The sequence below is a fragment of the Haliaeetus leucocephalus genome, unplaced genomic scaffold (assembly GCF_000737465.1).
Source record: "Haliaeetus leucocephalus isolate CR32 unplaced genomic scaffold, Haliaeetus_leucocephalus-4.0 Scaffold61, whole genome shotgun sequence".
NCBI lineage: Eukaryota > Metazoa > Chordata > Aves > Accipitriformes > Accipitridae > Haliaeetus > Haliaeetus leucocephalus.
In genome coordinates this window covers 191746-217943 of record NW_010972497.1, presented here as the reverse complement: position 1 = coordinate 217943, position 26198 = coordinate 191746, and the positions used below count along the sequence as shown (strand labels likewise).

The following is a 26198-nucleotide window of genomic DNA, read 5'->3' as shown; positions in this document are numbered from 1 at the left end:
AACCCAGGAGTATCTTTGAGTGGGTCAAAGCAAAAGGAATAGAGCAGAAATAGCATCTTTTGGACTGACGATGAACCGATTACTCCAAAAGGTTGCAAGGATGTGATTGGCAGCCCACCAATGAGATACGCTTCCCTGCTGTTCCCGTGGCCTCTCCGTGTTGATGTTAGCAAGGAGGAATAAAGTTCCCATGTCCTGCTAAATCATTTCGGTGGCAGTGAGGTTTTAAAATAGAGAGAGCCCGAATATTTGAATATGTGTGTTTAAAACGACAGGTCCAAATAACGTGGCAGATTTGTGGTATTAACTAGCCATGTGTTGGAGAGTAGCTTTTGAGGGCTTTGGGGCCCTTCTAGTTGTGAAAACCGGTTTGCGGCATCTTACATCACAAAGTATGCCTGCTAAGCGTCAAGGTTATGCCATTGATTTCTGAGCTGGGTGTAGATATGTTCCTAGCACCCTCCCTTGTGGCACTGTACATGACACATGTCAGGACAAAATAGATTCTAACACAAATAAGTATGCGATACTATCATTTGTTTTTCATCTGTACAAACTTTGCTTGTATCTGAATGGGTTCTCTGAAATTTACGTTTTTTAAATTTTGCCTTTTCCTTCTACTTAAAACAACTTTAATATTTATTTATTTTCTGAAGAGCATGTGGATATTGTTTATTTTGCCTTTTGAACGCGTGTTAAAAAATAGGCGAACCAAAGGACAGTTGGATTCATATTTTACTGGATGAGCTAAAAAATGTAAATTAAATAAACCTTTCTTTTTTTTGCCTATTCTGAGCTGTTTCTGATGTTACTGAGCAGACCAGATGCCTTGCAAGCTTATCGTAAGCAATATGTAGAAAAAGAGGTGCCCTGTTTTATTATTTGGTTGATCCTCCAAAAACACTGAAAAAAAATTTCATGCTTATGTAATCAGGAATTTGATGCTGTAAAAAAAGAAGGGGAAATATGGTAGCTTAAAAGCTTGCTATGGGATTACAGTTGTTTTTAGCACTTGATGGTTAAGCGTCTTTTACTGCTGTGTCTCTGAACTCCCATAACTGCTAATTTAACTGCTAATTCAGTTGTGTGATGATTGATTGCCACGAACAATTCCTTGAAAAACACTAGAAATTTCATCTGTGTTTCTCTATTAACTGTAGTGGTTTTTACTTCCTCTGTTACTTTGTGTGTTGGCACCCAGTGATATACATGATGAATAGATACCAAAATGGTGTATGCATAGAAAATGGTAAATAAGACATATTTGCTAGAAAACTTTCTGGAGCATACTTTTACATCTAGAAGGCTCTGCTGATCCTGGTTTGCTGCTGAACTTGGGCCATTATTTTCCTTTTGCCAGAAGTAAAAAATGTATAGTGAACAGATTAAGATGAGACTATTTTTTTCTCTAACAGCACTATTCTATTTATAACTATAAATCTTTTTTTTCCCCCTCCTCCCTTGCATCTGTAACAGCTAGCCGATGGCGGAACCTCTTCTCTACACCTGTCTCCTTGGCTTTTCCCTATAGTCCTGTTGCGAGACTCACCCCATATACCAATGGCTTTAATAGTCCCAGCTTCTCTAAAACCTCCAGTAAAGCAATACTAACACCTGAACGGACAGGTAATGCTTATCTTTTTATTGATTTGCGGTGCTTACAGAATTGCTTAATTTAATCTAATCTTGCTAGCATTTAACAGCAATACACTGTTCGGATGATTGTATATAGACTCTCATCTCGGAGGGAGATTTTTTAAAAATTACCTAAAATGTGGCAATTAACTAGTAGTGTAGTTTATCTTCTGTGTTACACAGCATGTTACAGGAAAGTGATGGTAGTAAACAGAGCCTATTTCTCAGCAATGGTTTACCTGAGAGTATAGTTGCAACTGTGTCAGCTTAAACAGTCCCCAGCTTTGTCTGCCCTTTATTGCTCATTTGTGCCCCACTGTGCCCCTTCCTTATGTCTACAGAAACATCTGTGCAGCTGTGTAATGAAGTTGCAGGGAGAATTTCTCTATAGTAAAAATAGCCAGAAGAATCATGGCATTCTGGCATTATCAAGCTGGCATTATCGCTACTATCCAAGATTTATTTTGTTTGGCACTGATTTTCAGGGGACATAGGAGTTTTAGGAAAAAATGCAAACTTTCTTCTATAGGCTGTAAATTGCAAAGAGTTGCATTTTTCCTTCTTCGCTACAGGAGTCAGGAGTCAATTTATATTGTGACTTCTCTTAAGCTGCAGTGGCGGTAGAGAAAATAATCTTCTGGGGAAGAAGCATTAACATGTCATTGCTGGCAGGAGCAGGTGTGGTCTAAGGAAGTTAGCATCAGTGTCACACTGATCTGTGCACAATTTTCTTTACAACGTGTGAAATCAGTGCAGAAAGCCCTGTTAGGGATATGGCACTGCAGGTGAGATACAGCTCCAGACTGAATGCTTGGTGTTCGTGTCTGTGTGAGCAAGATGTCTAAGCTCCCCTATTTAGTGGGATGTAGTTTAGTCCCTAATGAAGGCATCTCATGCTATTTGAGATACCCTCAGGTATCTCATCTAGCTTCCCACTGCTGCTCCAATAGGGCACAGCTGTTACTACCTCTGCAAAACCTCAAGGACCGTTGTAACTTGCAAATTTTAAAGAGCAAACACATTACCCCTTGCCATCCTTCCAAAGCAAAGTAATCCCCTGTGTGTCCTTTGCTGTTGGAGGTATTATTAGAGGGCGGCTAAATTTAGGATGAATTTTAGGTGGCTGCTTTGAGCAGTGCTAGAGGATGCAAACACATCTGTGGTACAAGCACAGCTGATGAGCCGTAGTCGCAGCCGTTCTTGCCCTGCAGGCTGTGGGCCTCTGGTGGTCCAGAGGATATTAGAAAGTGATTTACTGTTTTATTTGAATATTTTTTCTTTAAAGTTGGGTAACAGCTAGCTTATGCAACTAATTGCAGTTGAGTTTGTATTTTACTGTCATGGAGGGTAAAAGTAGAATCCAGAGCCCTTTCCAAAAGGTAGCTCTGTGAGGGAGGCAATGCTTTCTCTCTTGTTGCACAATGTTCAGTCTTAATTGTTATTGACATTGATTTATCTGATGATTATAAACAATTTAAAAAAAAACAGTAAAATATAGATAAATGGCTCTGATATGGTATCTGAGTACTGAGCAGAAGTTGGTGACATACACACTTGCTTTTCAGAACAGAGTAGGGAGAACCACAGTCCCATAAGAAGGATTCAAATGCAGATGTGTTTAGACTATGCTAACTAATCTGAGCTGTATCAGAACTGTATTGGGTAAATTATTCATTGTCTGGGCTATGTGATGCTATTTTGGGAACACGCAGAGGAATTCCTGATCCATTACTACACTTACTACTTCTCACAAGTATCAAAGCCCTTTGCTAATGGTTAGTGGATTGCACTACACTTCTGAAAGTTTCCATCTGGTATACAGAAAAAATTTTAAGTTGCTGTAACATGAAGGGCTGATAGCCATGAATGAAAGACATCCAGCCGTATTCACAGACTAAAGGTTATGTTTTCTTACATAGGTTACATTTCTAGGAGTTCCCCTTTGAGCCCACAGTCATCAATAGACAGCGAACTGAGCACCTCGGAGCTGGAGGATGATTCCATCTCCATGGGATACAAGCTGCAGGACCTCACCGACGTTCAGATCATGGCTCGTCTACAGGAGGAGAGTAGGTGGCTTTTTTTCATTTTTCAAAATAGTCTGAGAAAGATTTCCTGTAACAGTCAAAACTGCTCCAGTCTGGTCTCAGTCAAGCGGATCTTTCTCAAACAGTGTCACCTCTTGAGTGGCAGGTGGAAAAACACCTCACCTGCATGGAGAAGGTGAGCATGTTGTTGGGTTCAGGTAAATGGCACTGGATCTTTCAAAGCTTGATGCTTACATTTTTCTGAATCCCAACTGGTAGCTCCATACCTGTTGAGTACCTGTTGAGTAGATTTATAATGTTTTACCATATTAATTAATTAAAATAATTTTATTTCTGTGGAAGGAAGAGGCGAAAGCATTTTTCTCATGCATATGTTTCATGCGAAAGGTAAAAATAAGCAGCGTTCATGGATTTCTTTACCTCTACTTTGATCTTCTTAATTGTCAGATGAATTTTGAGATTAGTTCCCCTTTAAATCCTGAATTGGGGCATTTAAATTTAACATTTTGGTTTCAGAGTAGTGATTATGCACAAATCTGAGCCCAAAAGCTTGTTTGACATAGATTATAGTTTGGCTTGATAGTAATTTTTGGAAAATGTCTTTATTCATAAATAAAGGGCATTTGACTTAGAAGTCACTCGGTAAGTGCAGTATCTTTCTCACTTCCTATTAGTGCCAAGTGAGTTATCAAGGAGGAGATGATGAGATGAAAACCAAGAGAAATTCAGAGGTGGTGACTGAAGGAAAATGCTAAGCAATAAGTGATTAAATAAAATAAAAATAAAATGTGAAGAAAAAATTAGAGCTGCAGTCTGCCTGCAGCAACCAGACTGAGCAGGCTGGAGTGATTGCTTGTCAGCAGTCGAACTTGCTGAACGTCTGGTAGCACTTGTTATGTTCAGCAGAGAGATTAGCAAGTGTGAGACTTTCCAAGATAGCTGAATTCTCAGCTAGCAAATGTGTGTGGTCACAGCTCAGAAAATTTCTGATATTATGTGAAAGTTGCAATAATTTAAGAAAAAAAAATTATGGATATCAAAGATCCAAAGGATTGCATTACTTAAATGACAGCTATGCTCATCTCCCTCAGAGTGAGGTTTAAAAAAAGACAAAAGACTTCAGGTAATTAGCTCTTTAAGGAATCAGGTCATTGGTAAACTGGAAGGGAAAACACTGTTTTTCTTCTAATCTGTGTCAGGTGTAATAGTTGTATCTCATCCTTGCAGTAGCAGCTGGTACAGAATGTTTGAGCACGTGACGGTTGTTGTCCACTTAATCCCGTGGAAAGTGATGGTATTATACGTGCATGCGGGCACGCTCTCTTCATGGCCACGAATAGAAACTCCCCTCGAGGAGGGGCGGGAAAGCATGTTAAGAAGTTTCTGTTATGAAGCAAAGACATCTGCCAAAGCTGAGGGCTTTTTGTAAATCCAGGAAAGTTGTTATCCGCAGCTGTTGGTGGAGTTACTCAGCTCCTGGAAATGCAATGTACATCCCCTTTTTCCCTGGCTACTGTGCAGCTGGAAAAAGGGGGGATGTACAAGGGATGTGAATGTTTCCCTCTCTCACTTGACCCGGAGCAAACATGCTTTTCTGGGGCAGTGCTAACAGTGGGGTGGTTTTCAAAACCTGGTGTTCTGAGAAGGGGGTGGTAGGATGCGTACCTGTCCAAAACACAGCTGTGTTACCACTAAGCCTTGTCTGTGAGATCGGCTGCTAGCAGGAGCTAATTCTGGTTCAGGGAGGTTGGAGAGCCAGAATATTTACATGGGTTATTAGTTTAGGAACTGAAGTTGTCAGCATTTTCGTTGCATGTATATAAAAGTTTAATAGCAATAACTTGGAAAACTAATAGAGTGAGTGTTAATTCCTCTAATTAAAGGTGTTTAAAAGTTAAAAACTTGATACTCAGGTAGTCTTTCTATTGGCAGAGAAATAGGTGCCTCCTGAAGGCAATTCATCTTATGTTAAGATAGGTATCTAAGACATCTCACGGGTACTGCATTTTGGAGATGCCTGTGTTCTTTTTTTTATTAAAAATGGATCTCGAGGGAAATAATTGAGGCTCAGATGCTGAAAGACAGCGAAAGTTAGATCAGATGAATCCTACCTCAGATCTTCAGCCTGGTGACACTGTAAATCCAATTCTTGCTGTAAAGTCATGTCTACTTACCTGCTTAGTTTTCAAGATTGAAGTGCATATTAAGAGTTAATCACTTAGCAGAAGCCAAATCATCCTCTTCTTGGAATTTACAGGCCTTAGGCAAGATTATGCTTCGACTTCAGCATCTGTGTCAAGGCACAGTTCAAGCGTCTCTCTGCATGCAGGAAAGAAAGGGACATGCGGTGACCAGGAATACGATCGCTATAGTCTTGAGGACGAGGAAGAGTTTGACCACCTCCCACCTCCGCAGCCACGGCTGACTCGCTGCTCCCCCTTCCAGAGAGGAATTCCTCACTCACAGACTTTCTCCAGTATCCGGGACTGCAGGAGGAGCCCTACCTCCCCACACTTCCCTTCAAATACTTATCAGCAGCCCTACTACCCTCCGCAAGCCCAAACTCCAGAGCAGCAACCAAATAGGATTAACGGAGGTGGGTTGCATGCTTTTCTGAGAAGTGGTCTTTTCTCTGTGCAAAGTGCCAGTGCCATGTTAAAGATCAAGTTATGTCAACAGAGTGAAGTGTGTTTAGTGTGTGATGGCTAGATCAGTCTGTGAATTGTGACAAGCAATTTAAGCCTGTGCAAATGATTGAGGTATGTTATTGTTAAGTAATTTCCTGCAAAATGTAATCTGTGACCTGGTCATGAAAGTTGTTGCTTTAGTCTGTTTTAAAGTGCTGCAAGGATGACCACAAGTGAAGAAAGAAGAAAAAGGAAAGAAGAGCATCTTTTAGCAGGCTAACAGTTGGTTAGAAGAACTGATTGGGCTTTCAAGCTTGGCCTAGGCATGTCCATTGTGGATACAGTAAAATACAAAATAGGGTTGTCAGTTTATCAATCCCTTTCTTATTCCTGACTTTGCTGTTAATGCAGCTATGCTGTGAATCCGCAATGAGTGCTAATGGCAGGGGTCAACACTCTGCTCTTGTTCCAGGTCTGGTAGGGCAGACTGTTAAAGTAGTGGGAGATAATGTCACTCCCAAACTATCTTGAGCCGTTGCTCCTTTTTGCACTGCATCTGAGATGTATTCCAGAGTCCCTGGAATATTTGTCTCTCAGCGCTCATTCAAAACTTAAATTTCCCTCCATTGTTGCTGTTACCGTCCTTTTCATTCCTTATTATGATCACAATTTTCTTCCTCCTGCTGCATCTTACTTTCCTATTCCTTCAGCCTTTTCCCCAAGCTAATTCAAAACAGTTTTCAGTCAGGGACTTGTTCGTAACATCACAGGTTACAGCTCACCCTTGGGCAAGAAAATAAATGTGTTCTTCAAAACAACATAAAGTTGCTATTTATAGAGCACTCCAGGTATGCATGTTGCTTTCCTGACACACAAGACATGACAGGTTGGTGCCAAAAGCACTTGCATTCAAAGTAAGACATGGCGTGGAAGTATAATCGACAAGTGGCAGTACATAAAGAAAGCTGATGTTAACACAGGGTAGAGCAACGTGGGTGTTTGTTGGTACAGCATATGTGCCATATCAATCTCAACGTTATTTTTCTTCCTGGTGAGGTACAAGAATGGGACAGCACTGATGGGCTTGCAGAAATGTTGGGGAGATAGAAAGGAAGGTTATGGGGCATTTTTGATTCAGGAATAAGGGCAGGATGTGGTGCTGCGATCTTTTCGTATGGTCCCCAAATGCTTTTTCAATGATATTTTCGTATTCCATGTCAGTGGAACTTAAGTATTAGATTCCCACATAGAAACCTCAGGAAGTACTTACAGGGCACTGAAAACACTAGACTCCTAGTTTATTAACTAGAAAGTGTATAAATGTAAAAGGCCACCAATTTTACCACCTGGTTGCCTTTTTCTCAAAAACTTTGATGCGTTGGATAACCTGTTCGGTGTTGCTCAAAAGATGGACACACATGACTTCAGTTACCCGTTTGCTGGGATGGCAGACAATCCTGTAATAGCCAGTACCTCTATCTTTAGAGGGGAATTATCTTTTCAGCTTCTGCACCTTCAGCCTCTGACTCATGCAGCACTGATCCACATAGGTGGCAAATACTGATGTTTACAAACGTTTTACTTTGGCTGTGTTCTGTTGGCAGGCAAGGAGTCAAGTGTTCACTGTATTGAGTATGTCTGAGTAGTATTACAACACCTTCTAATCGGCACTTCTCATCATCTTGGCAACAGTTCCATTGTCTTTCAAGAACTCCTACGCGTTGAAATGGAGGTAGACTGCAAAATAAGAATTTGTCTGAATCTCAATATGATGGATGATGTGTTCCGCACTGTTACAGTTTACCAAGGCAAATGAGAAAGTGGGGTGTGATAGATGGAAGGGCTAAACTGTTTAGTTACTGCTTTCAATGTATGTGGAAAGCATCATACATAATTAATCAAAATCGCACATACCACATGCTGTGCTGCTCTTGGCCATTCCAACAGTCTTCCCAAATCTCTCTTTCTCTTACCCCAGAGAGATCACTTCTGTTCTTGTATGTGCAGTCAACCAGGTCCCTGGTTCATCTGATCATTCACAGAGCTCTCTATAAGAGAAGAGTAGGTGGGAAGTAACTGTTGAACTTTGGCACTCAGTCTGGGGTGAAAAAACAGTGTTTAGCTTTGACACAATGTCTCCCCAAAACTAGGCTATGTGTTTAGCTCAAGTACAATTTTTTGCCTTTAGGAACAAATGGTATGAGGGATGCTATCCTACCTGCTTTTAGTGAAGTTTGTTTAGTATGGTACGCAAGTTGAGGTACTTACTCAACTACCTGTACTGTAACAAATATGCTGAAGGTGTGATAAACTTGGAAAACTTCAAGAATTCTTTTAAGAGTATAATATTGGTTGCCTGATGAGGAGCGCCTACGTTTAGATGCTGCGATGTGGGTGTCCACATGTGTCTGAAGGGCCCAATTCGGCTGCCCAGATGCAAGCACTTAGCGCTGTACGGGGTACTTTGATGCACCCTGCTTGGCTTTGCCGTCGCCATGTGTCAGTGCTGCTTAGATGCTGTAGACACCCCAGGGTCTCTCAAATGGCGTGAGGTACCTGTACATAGGCGCTGACTTGCACACTAGGTGTCTAGTCTCTCACTATAACCGATGGTCTCCTTGTTCTCCATCCACAAGATTGCATTTTAGGTAGCGGAGAGGTTGTCTGGGCTTTCTGGCACCCTTGTAATCTTCTGCCTGTGCTTGGGGTGAGAGTACTCTCACAGATGTTGTCCAGCTGTGTTGGAGGCCATAATTTTGAACTCACACATTGTTCTTGTCAATGTATTGCAGCAAAGTGCTGCCCTGCTGTGATTTTGACACTCTGCCCTGTTTTAAATTGCTGGATACCTATTTCAAAATAAAATACCATACATCTGTTTTGAAATACCACACCATCTAGCCCCCACTCCCAGGTCCAGGTTCCTTCTCTTGCCTTATCCCACCCATGTCTGAGTGAATGGTACCAGTCCCGTTTACTGCCAGTCCCCAACAGCTTGCTGTACTGACAGGCTCCTGGTGAACACTACCATAAAGAGGCAGATGCGTGCAAATGTAAATACGTTAAGAAGTGAAATTTGTTAAGGTGTGTTTAAGGTGTATTTGGGGCCACTTGTAGAATAGGCTGTAGGCATACCTGTTACCTCTTAAACGACATTTTTGCAGCCATCACCTGCAGTCTGTGTATGTTATCTTTGCTTTCTACTAAGTTTTATTTCCAATTCTGGCAAGAATACACTAATAGAAAAGCTTTGCACGAAATCCGCTTTTTTTTTTTCCTTATTTAATTACACCCTCTCCGAAATCTGCTGAATTCTCTGTAATGATGAGTTACATTAGAAAAATTCCATCTCTGAACTTTTTAAGGCATTCTGGTTTTCAGGGATTTTGTAATTGGTTAGTGGGTCAGAAATAGATCATTTAAAGAAGATCTGAGAGACAGGAGATGAATAGCTTTTGAATATCTGTTGCAGTTAGCTAAAATGAGTCCATCTAGTTAGTGTGTGTGTTATAATTTAACAAAGCTTTTAAAGTGTTGGCAATGGAAACATTTATGTTTATATCTCTCTCCCCTTTCCTCTAATTTGAAGAAGTTCATGGTTAACAACTTAAAATGTTGCTAACTGTTAATATCAAAAATACTTTAGTAATTTTTATATAAGAAATACCACCAAATTTCATAAAACAAAGCTGTTTTCTGCTTTATGGTGTCCATAAATGTACACTTTTTTTTTTTAACTGTGACACATAAGTAATCTCTTTCATTTTAACTTTTTAAAAAATATTTTTTATTTCTGTTTGGTCACTTTATTCTTTTTGAATAGATGTTAATATCTATGCCCTTTATTACTTCTGATTTTTCTGAAAACATAAGTAACAGAAGTATAGTGCTGTGAAATCATCCAGGATAGACAAGATGCTGAAAGTGGGATTGATTTTCTTGTGTTCAGGCCCACTTTCCAGCTCTTGAGATAAGCTTACTCATAAAGTTTTATCCTGGCACCCCTTACTTCATGTGGATTTTAAAGTGTCCATTTTTATAATACCTGAAAATTGGAAACTTTGTATTTTGGATGAATTATTCCAGCTAAAGGAGGAGTTTATTACAATGCAGTAAGAAGGGGCAGATGAAAAATACATCCTTCATTGAGTAGCAGTGCATGCAAGCTGGTTAATTTCAATGTATATTTTCCATTACCTTTTCATGTTGATTTTTAAATTTTTAGCTTGGTTGATACCTTCATAAATGGACCACAGATTCACTTGAAAAATTTTGCTTTTATTTTCGAGAAATTGCTAGTTATGAGTTACTTTGTTGCATATGCTTCTGGGGAATAACTTTTCTCAGACAAAATATTATGAACATCGTTGGCTGTTGCAACACCCTTGCCTCATTTGAAAAGCTGCAGATGTGGGTTTTGTTTGTTATTTGTTTGTGGTTGGTTTTGTGGTTTTTTTTTAAGCAAACTCCAGGCAGATACAGAAGAGCAGCATTTCAGGGGCAGTAGGTTGGTTTTTAGAGATCAGTTCAGTATAGACTAACATTGATTTGTGTGTTTGGAGAGGTAGGAAAAGGTCTGTCCTTACTGATTTGCTGATTTACAGAGTGTTTTTCTGCTCATAACCTCTCTTGCTCAGGAAGGAAGGAAGAATTCACTGTAGGAAATTGTTGCAGACTTTAATGAAGAAAAGGAGGAAAAAATCTTACTTTGTCACCTTTGAAGTTATATTGAGAATAGTGATCAGTGGGGAGAAGTCATAGAAGGATAATGGAAAAATCTTTAATTTGCTATAACAATCTGTGGTGGTAGACATATGCCTGTGAAGCCAGGGCGAGATGAAGTAATAATTCTGAATAAAATGGAAGTGTTCAACATTAGCAAAATGTAGGTATTGACAGTCATGAAGAATGGTGTCTCTCGCTTAACTGAAAGACTTGCTTTTAGTTCTTAACCTGTATTTGTGTTTTTACACACTGATGTCTCTGTTGTATCAACTGACGATTCCACAGACCTTTAACTAGACCCTGGTGTATTTGTGATGTCATAAATGTTATAATCATAACAAATGTAATGCAGATACTGAACTCAGGTCTTCAAAGATGAGGAAAACAAATTAATCACTTAAGGTGAAGTTGTATTTGAGTCTACAAGTTTGGTAAGGATTTCAGAACAAACTCTGAATATCTGCGTAATATAGAACATAATATTTAAAATAGAAAAGCACAGATTTTTTCCTTATGGTTTCTCCCCAACTTATTTGTGCATACAATACAGATAAGACAGAGTTGAATTTGCAGGGTTTGTGTAAAGGATTTAAATATGAGTAAGAAACTGCTAATATAGCTTAAATGGTGATACAGATTTCTCTGAGACACTAATAATTCATTGTATCACATTCCTTAACGATAGTGCACTTTTGGCGAGGCTTGTGAGTCCTTTTGTTCAAATAAAACGTTGACAACACTTGCAGAGAATAACAGTGAATGAATAAACATGTTTTAAGACACTTCACTGTAGAGTCAACCTAAGCCCTTCTTGCAAGGAAAGCCTCCCTGGATGAGGCGTTTTGCAGAGAGAAGATGATACTGACCAAGAACCACTACAGAACTCTCAGTCTGGCAGCCCACCAAGAGCGCACCTCTTCTGGGGCAGCTTTGCTCCAAGGGCAAGGTCTGTTTGCGTGCTATATGGACATTAATCTTCAGCCGGTGATAGTATTAGGTCAGGGAAGGAAAAAAAAAACCCCAGAAGCGGTGAAATGGGGACGGCCACCAGCGGTGCTGGGACCAGAAGACAGAAGGCAGGTGCTGCCTGTTCTGGTGTCCTGCCAGAAGGAAGCTGGGCCACCGATCCCAGGCTTCATAGAAGAAACGGCATCGGGGGAAGAACTTCCTGGAAAAAAACAGAACTGAAGCAGCTGGGTAAGAGGCAAACTGCTGCCTTTACTGTAATTTTGTGGAATGTTTGACAAAATAAGGGACACTTTTGCCTGCTTTTTGACCCGTTTCTCACCAGTAGTGAATATGATGTGTGCTGTGAGTCGGTCTTTTCATGCACATTTTCAGTTGAGGGCAGAGGACCCTGTATTTCACAATTCCCAGTTTTTCCTGTGCTGTAGGCAACAGGCAATTCAGCGTGGATGCCACACGGGAAAAAGTGTAAACATGCAGTAGGTGGTTTCTGGTGTATCGTTCTGCTTCAGATATGTGAAACAAGGGCAACGTGTCCCATCTATAGAACACTCATGAAGTGACAAGCACGTGTGTATATGCATGAACTATTCTGGTGGTAATAACCAGGAACTGATTATTAACTCACTTGCATGACCTGTTCTTGCATTTTCTTCACACTTTCAAATTTCTCAATAATACAATGTGTGTAGGTCATGCTATTACATCTCAAAGAAAGCTGGGAAAGGCAAAGATACATCTGTGATGCTTTCTATGGCTGCATCCTACTTAGACATCATATTTGTTTATATTTGTTTATAGTTGAGTAGACTCAGTAGTGGGTTGCAATAACTACAGATGCTGTAGAAGGTGCAGGTCCTTTGGAGTTCCTCGCTGGTGTTAATATCTACATCTTCCTAACAGAACAAACTGTAAACAACCCATGATTTTTTAGGCTTGCCACTGAACGAGATTAGTGCAGAAGAGGTCACAGAAACTGTAGCAAATGTCAGCATTCATCATAAACAGGACTATTTGGGCAAATTACTTTTCACCTGAGAATACATCTCAGCTCTACGCCTTCAATCCTCCTCTCTGTTAATTTTCTCATCAGTCTTAGGAGAGCAAAGAGCTCTAGAAAGTGAAGGTTTGCTACTTGCAGCTTGGAAAAATTTTTTTGTTTTCTTCTCATATATTTCCAGCAAGTTCATACCTAGTCACGTCTTACTGGCCTGAAATATTAAAATCACGTAACTCCCACCTTCTGCTTCCGTATATCAAGCTTACAAGAGCCAGCGTTTCATTTACAAACAAAACGTCTGTAAGACCCTTTCCACTGTTCTTAGGAGGGGAACAGGTGGCAGAACAACTTCAAGAAACAGATGAAAGAGGATGCATCATCCAAGGAGATCAAAGCTGCAAAAATGCCATCAAGATGAACGTTTCTGGGTTTTCCCCAAGCACAAAACTGACCTGCTATTTTCATTGCTTTTCAGGGCCATTTGTCTCAGCAGACACAAGGACCCATCAAAGAAGTAACACAGATGCTCGATGGATGAGAATTTTCAGGTGCAGCAGGAATCTGCTGCCTGAGGACTGAAAGAATCAGCAGCAGAGCAGACTGCTGGAATGAGAAGGGACTAATGAACAGGAGGCAAAAGACGTGGCCACCCGTGACACAGAGGAAATCTAAGCTACTCGTGTACCTATTTTTCCTGCTATTGTAGCTGCATCCACTGGACAATTCAAGGCTCAAATCATGCCTGTCGTGGCTGATGCAGTCCCTGAGTGGAAGAGCACGTAGACTCCAAGGAATTCTGCTTATACAACATGATATGTGGACAGTATTAGAATAGCTATTTTATGCAGTGCTATCTTCCCTACTGCCATCCTGCTGCTCAAACCTTTTTTGCCAAGTGCTGTAATGTTGACCTAGGATTTCAGAAGTTAGGATTTTAAAGGGTAGGCTAGGGCTCCAAAATTAACAGTAGCTACAGACTTCCCATATTCATGAATTTCTGCCACTCTGGGCCAAGGATTGCATTGTAGAAAGACAGTTCCCTTTCCAGTTTTCAAAATCATGAGTATTTCAGAAATAGGGACATACAGTAGCTGTATAGATGCCATTGTTTGCATCCCCAGGACAGTTTTAGAAGCCTAATAACTATTTTATCATTGTTATATCAGTGATATTAATACTTACCACATGACTGAACCACAGTGGTAATCCCTTTGCTAATGTTCATTGGTGTACCACTGACAGTTTTAGCCTGCCAGCATCAGTGGTGAGTCGCTGAAGCACAACTCTAACTCTTTGATGAAGGATTACCCTGAAACTGGTTCTTTATTAGGATTTGGCTGTACTCCAGTTTCCAGGAACTCAAACCTTGCATTTCCTTTTCCTGCACTGAACTCCTCCCTATCTTACCTTCCATACCTACTGTTTGATTTCAAAAATATGAAAATGTAGTGTATTTCATTCACAGGAATATTTAAACTATTTCCTGGACAGCAGTGGTTTTCTATGTCAGACCATCTGTGGTAACTGAAAGTCAGCCTTAGTTGAGGTGGAAGAGAAGAGGGTCTCATCATTACATGACCAGTGTGCATGATATAGTGTCAAGGGCAGGTAGGCACTAGTAATTGGGGCTCGGGACATAAAGATATTAGAAATGTTGGACCTTTGAAGTAGAAGGATGTTTCTGACTATTTGCAGGATACTCTACCAGTTCTTATCATGACGACCAGTCATAAAAAACAGCTAGAGTGGTAACCTTGCTGTGACTCAGTTTGCTGGAGTTACATAGGCATCCTACACATTGAAGTTACTGTTAGTGACTACTAATACCTTGTATAGATAGAACTGTACTGTCACTTCTTATTACTCAACAGTTGTTAGCAGCTTTAAGGATTAGAGGAGCTCATGATGGTGCTAAATAGGCTATGTATTTATGTGGACTGATAAACAGAGATTCCCAAGTCAAATTTGTTGTTTCTGTGGACTGAACTTGCCCTACGTGAGCTAGGAGGTCGACCCAAACCAGCAGTTCCAAGCTGTGTGTGATATGTCGTTCTTGTGCATACATCCAAAATGTCGATCTTGAAATGCCCTGCTTGCTGTTGGAGCGAGCAGTCGTAGCTGCCTATTCGAAGACAGGCAGACCCTGCTTTCTGTTGCAGCGTGAGAACTGGAGGCAGACATCTGCCATGCACTGGAACCTACGGCAGGGGCAGGAGCTGGCGGCCTCCCTGCTGACCACGGTACCAGGAGAAACATAGCCACCTCAGCCAGGCACAGCACTTGTGCTCCCGAACCTGGCCAGGAGGCCAGCGTTGGCGGCGTTGTCAATGACAATTTAAGAAATGACCCATTACTTGCCCACAGCAGTGCTTCACTGAAGTCTGTCACATCACAGGAGGCAATTCAGACCAGGTCATTCAGTGTGTGCCTTTCTGCCCCCGCCAGCCTCTTCGGATTATATAGAACAGAGTCATCTCCCTTTGGCCCTGCAGCAGAAGAGACCAAAAGAGCTTCACCTTAGATTACCTAATGCTGTTGTGGTTGGCAGGTCTTCTCGAGATGTCAGGCTTGGTCTCAGCGTCTCTCTCTAAATCAACTAGCATGAGTGGGGTTGCAGACATCTTCTGACCTAGACACATGCCTTAGGTGTTGAACATGCCTCCAAAACATTTGGGGCATTTGCAGCTTTCTTTTCCTGAAAGACCCTACAGGCCTGTTCTGAAAATGCCCACCAAATCAGGCACTACAAGAGGGGTAGGAGGGAGAACCACCAGATTTGAAAATCCTGATATCAACTCAGGGCTCCAAGCAGCTGAACAGCATCGACTTAACAGGTTTTGTGCATGGCCACCTGCAGAAACAACATGCTAATAAGGTTAGGTACCGAATGGAATTTTTTAGCATCTCATTGGCACCTGAAGGCAAGACCTTAGTCACAGGATGGATTCGTCTCACCTGTCTTTAGACATCCACAGTGTAGATACCTGTGTCTGACTGTGTCACTGCAGCCTTGCTTTGTATTCACTGCAAAGAAACAGGCACAATTAGGGCATGATTCATCTGACCTACTTTACACATTTACGTGAAACTCATCCTTATCATGACACTTTAGTGTTTAAATCTTTGCAATTCTGAACATGTACTGCCTATTCATGTCTAAAATTATTTGTTAATAATCATGCTGTTACAGTAGTCAGAACGGTTCAATTAGTAGGCCGTCAAAAACATATTCATATTCTTCCGGCAGAGCAAAACCTTTCTTTGTGTTGAAGTAATTTGTTTTAAATTTTATTTTCTACAGAAATTATTCAGAGACCGCTCATGTTTGTTGCAAATTCTGATATGACTATGGATGTTACCTTCTTTTGCTTCAGATAAACTTCGAAGAAGCATGCCTAACCTCACGCGGATGCCAAGTACCCCCACCATTAACAGTAATGCTGGCTTTGCTAGTTCTCCGGTCACTGTGAGGAACAGTCAAAGCTTTGACTCCAATTTGCATGGAGCGAGTAATGGGATTTCAAGGATGCAGTCGTGTAGTAAGTACCTGTGTTCTTTGGCTGCGTGCAAAGAATCGATAGAGTGGTAAAATACACGTCCCAGTCACTGATCCTCTGCTTTATGAAAAGTTAAAAGCAGGCTGTGTTCCTTTTGCACCATATTTTAATATAGCACAGGATTTTCAAAGTTTCTATTTTGGAAAGCAAATTCTGCCAATCTTGTTACGCTGTATTGAGAGTTTCATCACCTCCTTTTGTTTTTTTCTTTGGCCGTTCATTTTGTGCCAGCTTTAAAACTAAAATTATAATTAGTAGCAGTAGTATTGTAGAAGCACCAATAATGCAATTAATTCATATAAGCTTACATTTTTAGTTTTGATACTAGAATTGAAAAGTGCTTTTCTTGGTAATTTGTACAATACTGGTTTTACAGTACACTGTATAAATACTACTTTAAAATACATGGCCTCTCTCCTACTGAAGTTGAGCCACTTTCTTCTGAGCAAATGTGGTAAACAAGAGGGTTATATCCTCAAGTATAATACACTTGTTGAGTGGGGGAATTAAAATGACTCTAGTTAGTTTAATTTAGGTGACTTCTTGATGGGGGGATGAAGGGAGTATTGATCTAGTGGATGTTGAATTATTAATGCGGAGTGGGAATGAGATAGATTGAGATCCAAACCCGTCTTTTCTAGCACAGTGGTTGAGGTACTCTGAGAGGAAATGGAAAAAGTGGATTTCGCTGGACACAGGCAGGAGAAAGTATTTAACTTATGCCTCCCATGTGAGATTTTGGAGGGAGAAGTTGGCAAAACCTTTTCCTGTGGGTGTTTTCTTTCAAATTTGAGCAGAATTTACAAATGTCACCAAAAGTACTAAATGGCATCTTTTCTGGAAAATGTACTTGACTGCTGGATTTATTTTCTTTTATTTTTGTCCTGTTTGAATAGGAGAATCAAAGTAGTTGTTCAGGTTCCCACCTGAATTTGCATGGTAGTGCATTGAGAGTTTAATTTTATTTACTATTTTAGAAATGCCTATTTCTGTGTGTGTTTATGTATGTGTGTATGTATATATGTGCGTGTATAAAATGTGATTTTTCTGAAATAGTTTTTTGGAGAACATTTCTAATAAGTGGCTGTGCTGGGGTATTTAAGGAGCTGTGTTACAATAATAGTTCCATAGCAATATATTGTCAGTATTGTTTAATTGAATCACACATCTGTATTTTCTCCTGTGTCTCTAAATGATCTTAAGATGTCCTTTTCCAGAGACTTGAAAAAGGATTAGCCTGTATGTGGTATGTTAGTTTATGTGCTTCAGGCTTTTGACAGTTTGCTTTTGATATGTGGACTCTGGAACAGATGCGTGTTTGATGTACACCAGAGGGCAGGATTGTGTAGAAAGTCTCTATATAAAGCTTCCGAAACCCATAGCATTGATTTAAAATTATAGTTTACATAACATCAGCCTTGAAATATGCTGTTATATTCAAGACCTTTTTATAGCCTTTTTATTATTTTTATACATAAAGTGTAGATGTCTGCAATCTTCTATGCTTTAATGCAATGTTCCTTAAACAAGATGGGGCTATTGCAAGCAACTTTACAGAAATCTAAATAATCTGACAGTAATTAATTTATACCTTCAGCAGTTTCTCTTGCTTAAAGCTCTAATTGCATAGGTGGAATTAGTGTGCTTGTAATGGCTAATGAAACCTCTTTGAGGAGAAAAAGAAGGATGAATATGGGGTGGGATTTTTGTTCAGGATGGGGATGGAACAGGGTATTTTAGTTCAGTGCAGTGTTACTGGATACAGTAATGGATCCAAGAGGTTTTTCAGCAGTTTATAATTAGCAAGTAAATTGTATAATGATGTGTTTATCCCAATTTGGATCTATCTAGAAATCAGCATTACTATCTGGCCTCATCTGTTGCATACTGACCTCGTTACTTTTCTACCACTCTTTACAGTTCCATCCCCAGGACAGCTTCAACACAGAGTTCACAGTGTGGGACATTTTCCAGTGTCTGTCAGACAGCCTCTCAAAGCTACTGCCTACGTAAGCCCAACCGTACAAGGTAGTACTAGTAGTAGTAGTAGCAGCAGTATTCCAATATCCAACAACTTACAGTTATATTCTAACACTGGGATCCCAATGCCAAACAAGACTGCCAGTCAAGGAATTGTAGGGCGCAGTGCTCTTCCAAGACCATCGCTGGCTATCAACGGGAGTGGCATACCCAGAAGTAAAATTGCACAGCCAGTTCGAAGGTAAGAGTTAAACAGGCCTCTTTCCCTGTGTGGATGGCTTTGGCTTAGATTGTGGTGTTGGTTGGTTGTTTTTTTTTTCTGAGTACGAAGCTGGGCTATGAAAGAGAAGCGTTTCTAGCTCCTAATGTAAAGTCACTGAATGGGTGAAGATTTCTTTCCAGAAATAGCGATGGACAATGCCTGCTGGTAGTTCCTAGTAAACTCTAATATTGATAGAATGTAATCACATATAAATAAGAATGGATTGCCATCTATCAATAAGTACTCAAAACAAATGGAAATCTCATATCATTGACATATGTGGCTTGCCTTCTTCTTGACTTGTGCCAACTGCTATTTCAATGTCACAGGATGAGCAAATAGAGTACCCAAACAGAAAGAGTTATGTCGCTGTCGTTGTAAATGGCAGTAGACTGTAAAAATGCAACCTGTGACATTACAGCATTGTGAGGAAGGAAATGTCCTGGATAGTACAGTCTTGGGTTGAACTGTTTCAAATCGGTAACAAAGCTATTTATACTCCAGAAAGTCTGGGCTCCTGTCTTTGCACCATCAAATGTACCTTAGCAGCATCATATGTTGCCGTAGAGCCAGACCAGTGATCCTTGAATATAGATGGTCTTTGCACTGTGGAAATGACAAGTTTATAGGACTCTAAAAGCACAGACAGAATGGAACTCAGCCTACAGTTCTTTGAGACCCTTGTTTCATTTTATTTATTCATGTGGAAAATAAGGGCGGTTTCAGTTCGTGTGGAATTTTCTTGGAAAGAATTCAGCCATCACCGGCAGATTTTCTCACTGTTGATTTTTGTCACTGTGGTCATTTCGAAGGAATGCTATTTAAGTTTAAGAGTTTAGCTTCTGTTAGTATACTGAAAATTAAAGTGGTTTTAGTCATAACCTGATTAGAAGTAAAAAAGGTCTTCTGTTTTGTTTTGTGTTTTTTAAATCTATCAGATGTTCAGGAAGAAGTGCACATTCAGAGCAAAGCTGTGCCTTCATGCCTATAGCCAGACTGTTAAATAGCCAAGTTACTGGCTTAAAATAGGTTGTTAGATATTTTATATAGGGTCTGCATTAGGGAACTTCAGTATTTACTGCGTAGGATCAAGCATGTGAGGGTCTGCTTTTGATAATTTGTAAAATAAAATTATAATAGCCAAGATAACTGACTTGGCTAACTATTAACTGCTTTTCTCCTTACCATCAGAGATTCATGCATACAAAAGCAATGTAAAGAAATTTTAACAGTACAGTCCATCTCTACTTAGCCTCCTGTTGAATGGATCCACACAACCCTCAGCCCTCTCCAACTCTGCGCTCAGGGCTTCTTGCAGACCCCTACCTTCCAGTGCTCCGCTTTCTATCCTTACACAATGTGAGGGGCAGTGGGGGCAGCTTCCCGCAGGGCAAGGTGAGCCAGGAGCTGAGTGGGACAACCAGGCTGGCCCGCAGTGCCCAACCAAGAGCAGCATTGATGGTGACCAGGGTCAGGCAACAGTCCCAGCCTCCAGACAGGTCCACAGCGATGAGGCAGGTCCCACCTAAAGCCAGGAAGTCCATCAGCAGCTCAGGGTCTGGATCATCCCAGGTACCAGGCGCAGGCATGGCAGCAACGTAAGGAGAGCTCCGGAGCCAAGGTGGGAGGCTCGCTTGTGTTTGCTGCTTTGTGCTGGAGCCAGTCACGGCAATCCAGCTGGTGATGGAAGAGTGGGACGGGACTACAGACCCTCCAAAAATTCTGTTATCTCAAAACCACGTGGCATCATACTGACAGCTCGTGCTTCTTTGAAACAGTTTTCAACACTGGCGCATTTTCTGTTCAGTGCCCTGTAGCAGAGATTCAGCTCTGGATACGTAGCAGTATGCTTACAGTTGTTTTAAGCTTAGTCAGTTATTCTTTACTTTTGCCCTCTCCATTTTTTCTTCAGGATTGTTAAACACACTTTCCTCTTTTTATTTATGGAAAGAAAGAAATGAAAGTGGCAGTTGCAGAAAATGGCAGAGGCAGGTCTTTTTATGCCTCAAATTAACTGGATTTATATCAAAGACAAGTGATCCCGCAACAACATGGAGCTGCACAAAAGCAGCTTGGCTGAACCTAAGTTTAAAGAGCTTTTTTTACTTAAGTGCAATGTTTTTGCCACTAAAAAATTCGTTGTAGCAGAGAGGCAAGAAGCTGCTCTGATGACTGCTTTTAACTTACTGATTCTGCCTGCCCTTACAACATACCTCTGCCTTTTTCCAGCCAAGAGCATTTGGAAGGGAGAGGAAGCATCAGTAACTCACAGAAAAAGCAGAGAAGTGCGAGAACAAGGCTTTGGACCTGGTTTTATAAGAAACAGTTTCACAGAACTGAGACGCTTTATTTTCAGCAAATTTTGGTGTAACTAAAATATAGTTGCAGCAAATGAGAGATAGCCTGCCTTCTCACCAGTGAGTTGCCAGTCGGATCAAGTCAGATGGTTGTTTTTCCTTTTTATCTTACTTGAAACAGTTACCTCAGTAGTACCTGGAGTGTTTGAAAGATGGTCAACAAGCATTTTATAATAAGTCCTCGATTAGTGAGAGACACGGCCCCGGTGTGAGGGTGGGGGCCTAGAGGATGGCAAGTTCCCTGCAGGAGTGGTGGTGCTGGGACTGGCGGCTCTCTGAGTTCAGCTGTGGGATGGAAACACGTCGTCGCGTGTCTCGGATAGGAGCATCTGGAGCAGGCTTTGTAGAGTTCTTTGACCGACAAGATGCCAAAATTCTTTAGTGCCTGCATAGTGTTTTTATAAAGTGCTGTTTTCTTCATGAGCATGCTGAGCACAACAGCTTTTTGGAGAATATCTCCCATTAGGTCTCTGCTGTCTGTAGTGACAAAAATAGGTTTTTATCGTCTTTAGCCCTGAAAAAACAAATCTTCCCATTTAGAGGGGTCTCATGCATCATGACAATTATTCACCAAATTCATTTTTACAAACCTTTTACCCTGTTAAGACTAGTAACAGTAATGGGGTCTCATTGGAAGTGGCCTTAATTTCACCATAGATCTTTACATTTGCATTAGCATGGAGCCAGAAATATACTAGAACGCTGTCTCCAAGCAAGCCACAAAGCCAGTGTCACTGCAGAAGTAAATGATGTTTGTTACCTTGATCTTTCACATGAAATATGACTTCCTTTCCCTTTTTTTGTCATTTGGTTAATACAGTTTCCTTCAGCCTCCAAAGCCACTTTCGTCACTCAGCACGATGCGGGATGGGAACTGGAGAGATGGCTGCTATTGATGAAAGATGCCCATCAACAGTGGAAAATAAATAATGCGGATTTCATTACCCAGCTGGCTGGGTAACAATGATTTGGGAGAGGAGAGTCATACGGTATTATTTCCCCCGGGATTTTAATATGTAACCATCCATAATACAATGTCATTTTTTAAAAATGAACATCTTAGCAAATACTAAATATTGCACTTAATCAGTTACCTGAACAGCTGCATTGTTATCAGACTAACAATGGCAGTGTTGGCATTTGGAACTGAAGAAAGTATTATATATGTGCAACATATCAGAATATTTCCTTGGAAAGAACTAGGAGATAATGCTTTCGGGCAGCTTTGCCATACTGAAATTCTAAGACAATTTATTCAGTGTAAAGGCATCATGCATTTTACTTTCAATTTGGGGGGACTTATGTATGTGCTTGAATTTTTTTCTAGTGTTTCCAGTACATTTTATTTTGTATACTTAAGTTCATTTAAACTTGCCTGAACCTTGAACAACAAAGAGATAATTTAACTTTTCTGTGCCATAAATAATATTTTTGGGGTAATGTACTTTTTTAGCGCTAGGAACATATCTTACAAAATCGTACCATTGGCAATACAAAGCAGTATATTTATGTTGCAGAAGCACAAAAAAAGTAGCATTCACTGGAAATTGCCATCCAGCTGGGTCAGCATGGTTTTGTTGGTCTTTCACCATTTGTTCAATTGTTAATTTATTGTCATAGTGTTTTGTATTTAAAATGGCAGCATAAGTCACGTTGCACTTACAAAGATACAGTGATCTCTAAAACTACAGTTGGTTTTCAGTACTTTATTACAAAGAGTAAAATTGTAATGTTTTATTAACAGTTGCTTATGGAAAATGAGTTTTAATGCGAATCTTTTTGATAGATCTTTTACAAAATCCAATTGCACTAATCAATGCTTTCTTATAATGGCATATGACTTAATATTTGATTACAACTGTGTATACTGCTGTTTTGGAATGTTTCAGAAATAAAGAATCTATTTCAGCAATAATGTTGTTCTTGAGTGTGCAATGTAAACATTGTCAGAATTTAGCAACTGATATCTACTTAGCTCCTGCAGTTTTTATTACTTGGCATTTATAAAGATTATGCTGGATTTTGCAAATAGTAACTAATTTTCTGAAATTTTCTGATTTTTTTTAAAATTGTGTTATAAAGCTATAGTATGCATAGAAGACAAATATGTATTGTTTTAGAATCAATCATTATGATCTTATATGATCTTAAGATTTTTTTTTTCAATTTAATGTTCAGATTTTGCAAGTGCAAATGTGGCTTGCAATGGGAAACGGAGATTGTGTACCAAGTGAGTCTTTCACCATGCTCTGAATTTGCTGTCAGTTTTGCTCCGAATTAGCTCGAGGACCTGCTTTTCTTAAAAGGGCAAGCTAAAATAAAAAACAAAGGAGAAGCATTTAGTGGTGAGTAAAACCTTAATTACGTTGAGAAATGATTGTATAGCAGTGCAGTAGTATCCCTGCACAACGTAAAATTGTTTAACAGAGATAGACAATTCATTTTTCACACTTTAGTTCTTTTAATGCAGTCAGAATCCATTCTTCCAAAAAAAAGCAGAACTGTTGAAGAGGATATCAAGAAATATTCCAACAAGGAAATGAGCTCTGCACAGGTAAGTATTTCAGCAGGAGTGTGCCAAACCCATCTTGTTTCTAAGAAGCTCTAATTGGAAGAAATTACTGCTTGTTACTGCAGTCAGTCATTTGTGGACAGTCTCTGTTGTTTTGAACGGTTTATCTCACTTACAGACTGATTGTGGCAGGGGTGCAGAGCCAGCCTGGGGGGTGCTTTGCTATTTGCCTGTGACAAGGAGAGCTGCAGAACCTCCCAAATTAATAAGCTCTCCTGGCTTCTGGCGCTAGGGAACCAGAGCGACCTTTTTCATAAAAGATGGCTGGAGACCAGTGGCAATGATGAGTTTCTGCTCATTGCTGGCCCTACCAGCCCTGGGCCGAGCTGTCTCTTCACTCCGTTCCCTAGTGCCGGGATTTTATCCCTGTTCTGCCATTGTCTGGGACACCACAGCCTCACATTACTGTCAATTTTTTAAATAGGTTGCAACTGTTGGCGGTAATACTGAGTTGTACACTGGAGGGCAGTATACCCTTTGAAAATGTTTTCTTTGTAGTAGCTAAAACTCCAGGCTCTTGGTTTGAACCCAGTGCATATGTCTTTTCCCAGTGTTGTTTATATATGATGACAACATGTTAAAGGAAGGTGCTCAAGTGTTTGTGATTTGCATTTTTAAATTTCACACTACAAATGTGTCATGAACTGGAGAGCCAAGCGTTTTGGATATAATGAATTCTTTGAGAAGATGCAGTTGTTTTTCCCTTTTTAGTTGTCCCGTTCCCTTGCAATGCATTCTTCCATCATGTCAGGATTTGGTAACCTTATAGCTTTGCTGGTTTTGTCAAGTATCTGTCACACTGGATGCCATCAGACTTTAGGAGGAAACCCAAGGTGCGAGCACCTTGATCGCTTTTCTGCACTCAATCAACAGAATCACTCATTTCAACCCCAGGCTGTGGTACTGCTGCTGTTCGCCTGTAGCAGAGGGAGCTGGCTGTCTCCGTGGAAGGTAGCATCGATGAATGAGGTACTGCTGCACGGTGCCCAAAGTGTCACGTGCTTCACCACAGTACCACTGGGAGCAAAACGTGTGGAATATGCTACTGATTTCCTCCTCTCTGTGGAATACATTTTAAAAGAGTTATAAGCTAGTTGTACTCTTTTACAAAGCCACGGACTTTTTACAAAGCCACTATCCCATCCCACTGCTCATTTCTCATTGAGTGTTGAAGTGGATTCCCATATCAAAGTCCACGATGCCAGCCTGTGCTGTGCCTGTTACAAGCAAAGCACCTCCTAGCTCCCTTCCATGTTGGCCCTCACTGTGGTGGGAATCCCCCATAAACATAAGGGACTCAGTTTTTATTCACCCTCAAATCCTTCCTTAAAGACTTCTTCTTTAGTGCAGTACCACTAAATGCAGGACTAAGTTAAACTGCCAGTGTCTTCTGACAGGCTCTTGAGCCTGTTAACAAATGCTGCCTTGTCATTTTTTCTTCCTCTGATCGGTGTTTTTTGCTATACCTAAATCACAAGTTTCTGGGACATGAACTCCTGTCTTTTCCCTTTGTGTTTGTACAGCGTGAAGCCCAGGATTTCAGGCCCAACATTACAATGTCTGTATGCTAACACAAATAGTGAAAATCAGCATCTTCCTATAGAAAACACTATTTAAACATCCACTGTGAATGATGGGTAAGGCTTCATAATTAAAAATAATTGGGGAATAACACACTCTCTCTCTTAAAAACAGATTTGTGGTGTTTAATGCTCAGGCATGACTTACCAATTCAGAAATTCTGGATAAAAAAGGAAATTGCTAAGCCCAGATGACTTTCCTTGTCGCTGTTGTCATGAAAAGGGTATGTCCTGCCTGGTCTGGTTTAATTTTCTTTTTCCCAGCCAATCAGAGTCACATTTCATTTGCAATACCCACTGCAGCCCATCTGTTCAGCCATCTTTTTCCTTTCATCTACACTGTCTTGCTTACAACTCTTGCTGTCCCTGGATTCCCACCTTTCTTGTGACCTCTGTCAGTGGTTATGCGTGCTTTTGTGGCCAGTGCAGTTCCTGACCATCCACCTGCAGATCCCACGGTGGTGGGTTAACCCTGGTTGGATGCCAGGTGCCCACCAAAGCTGCTCTATCGCTCCCCTCCTCAGCTGGAGAGAGGGGAGAAAATATAACAAAAGGCTCGTGGGTTGAGATAAGGACAGGGAGAGATCACTCATCAATTACTGTCACAAGCAAAACAGACTTGACTTGGGGAAAAATTAATTTAATTTATTACCAATCAAATCAGAGCAGGATAATGAGAAGTAAAACCACATCTTAGAACACCTTCCCCCCACCCCTCCCTCCTCCCGGCTCACCCCCACTCCCGGTTCTCTCTCCCTCCTCCCCCCGGCGGCGCAGGGGGACGGGGAATGGGGGTTGGGGTCAGCCCGTCACACCTTGTCTCTGCCGCTCCTTCCTCCTCAGGGGGAGGAGGACTCCGCACTCCTCCCCTCCTCTGCCGGGGGGTCCC

The 26198-nt window shown here is 40.7% G+C and overlaps 1 protein-coding gene across 3 annotated transcripts in view; it reads left to right on the top strand.

Annotated features, from left to right (window-relative positions):
- The window catches only part of SLAIN1 (SLAIN motif family, member 1), a 49041-nt gene extending 25969 nt beyond the window's left edge, over positions 1 to 23072 (top strand). Inside the window, exons 2-7 of one of the 3 annotated variants that reach the window (XM_010578010.1) lie at positions 1477 to 1626; positions 3555 to 3704; positions 5941 to 6279; positions 16376 to 16540; positions 18479 to 18779; positions 21978 to 23072. In XM_010578010.1, coding sequence (XP_010576312.1) covers positions 3644 to 3704; positions 5941 to 6279; positions 16376 to 16540; positions 18479 to 18779; positions 21978 to 22053 — 942 coding nt within the window. In that variant the 5' untranslated portion in view covers positions 1477 to 1626; positions 3555 to 3643 and the 3' untranslated portion in view covers positions 22054 to 23072. Of the gene's footprint in view, positions 1 to 1476; positions 1627 to 3554; positions 3705 to 5940; positions 6280 to 16375; positions 16541 to 18478; positions 18780 to 21977 lie in introns of those variants that run through there. The other 2 variants (XM_010578017.1, XM_010578027.1) reach the window with 2 other exon arrangements.
- Positions 23073 to 26198: the final 3126 nt, after the last annotated feature.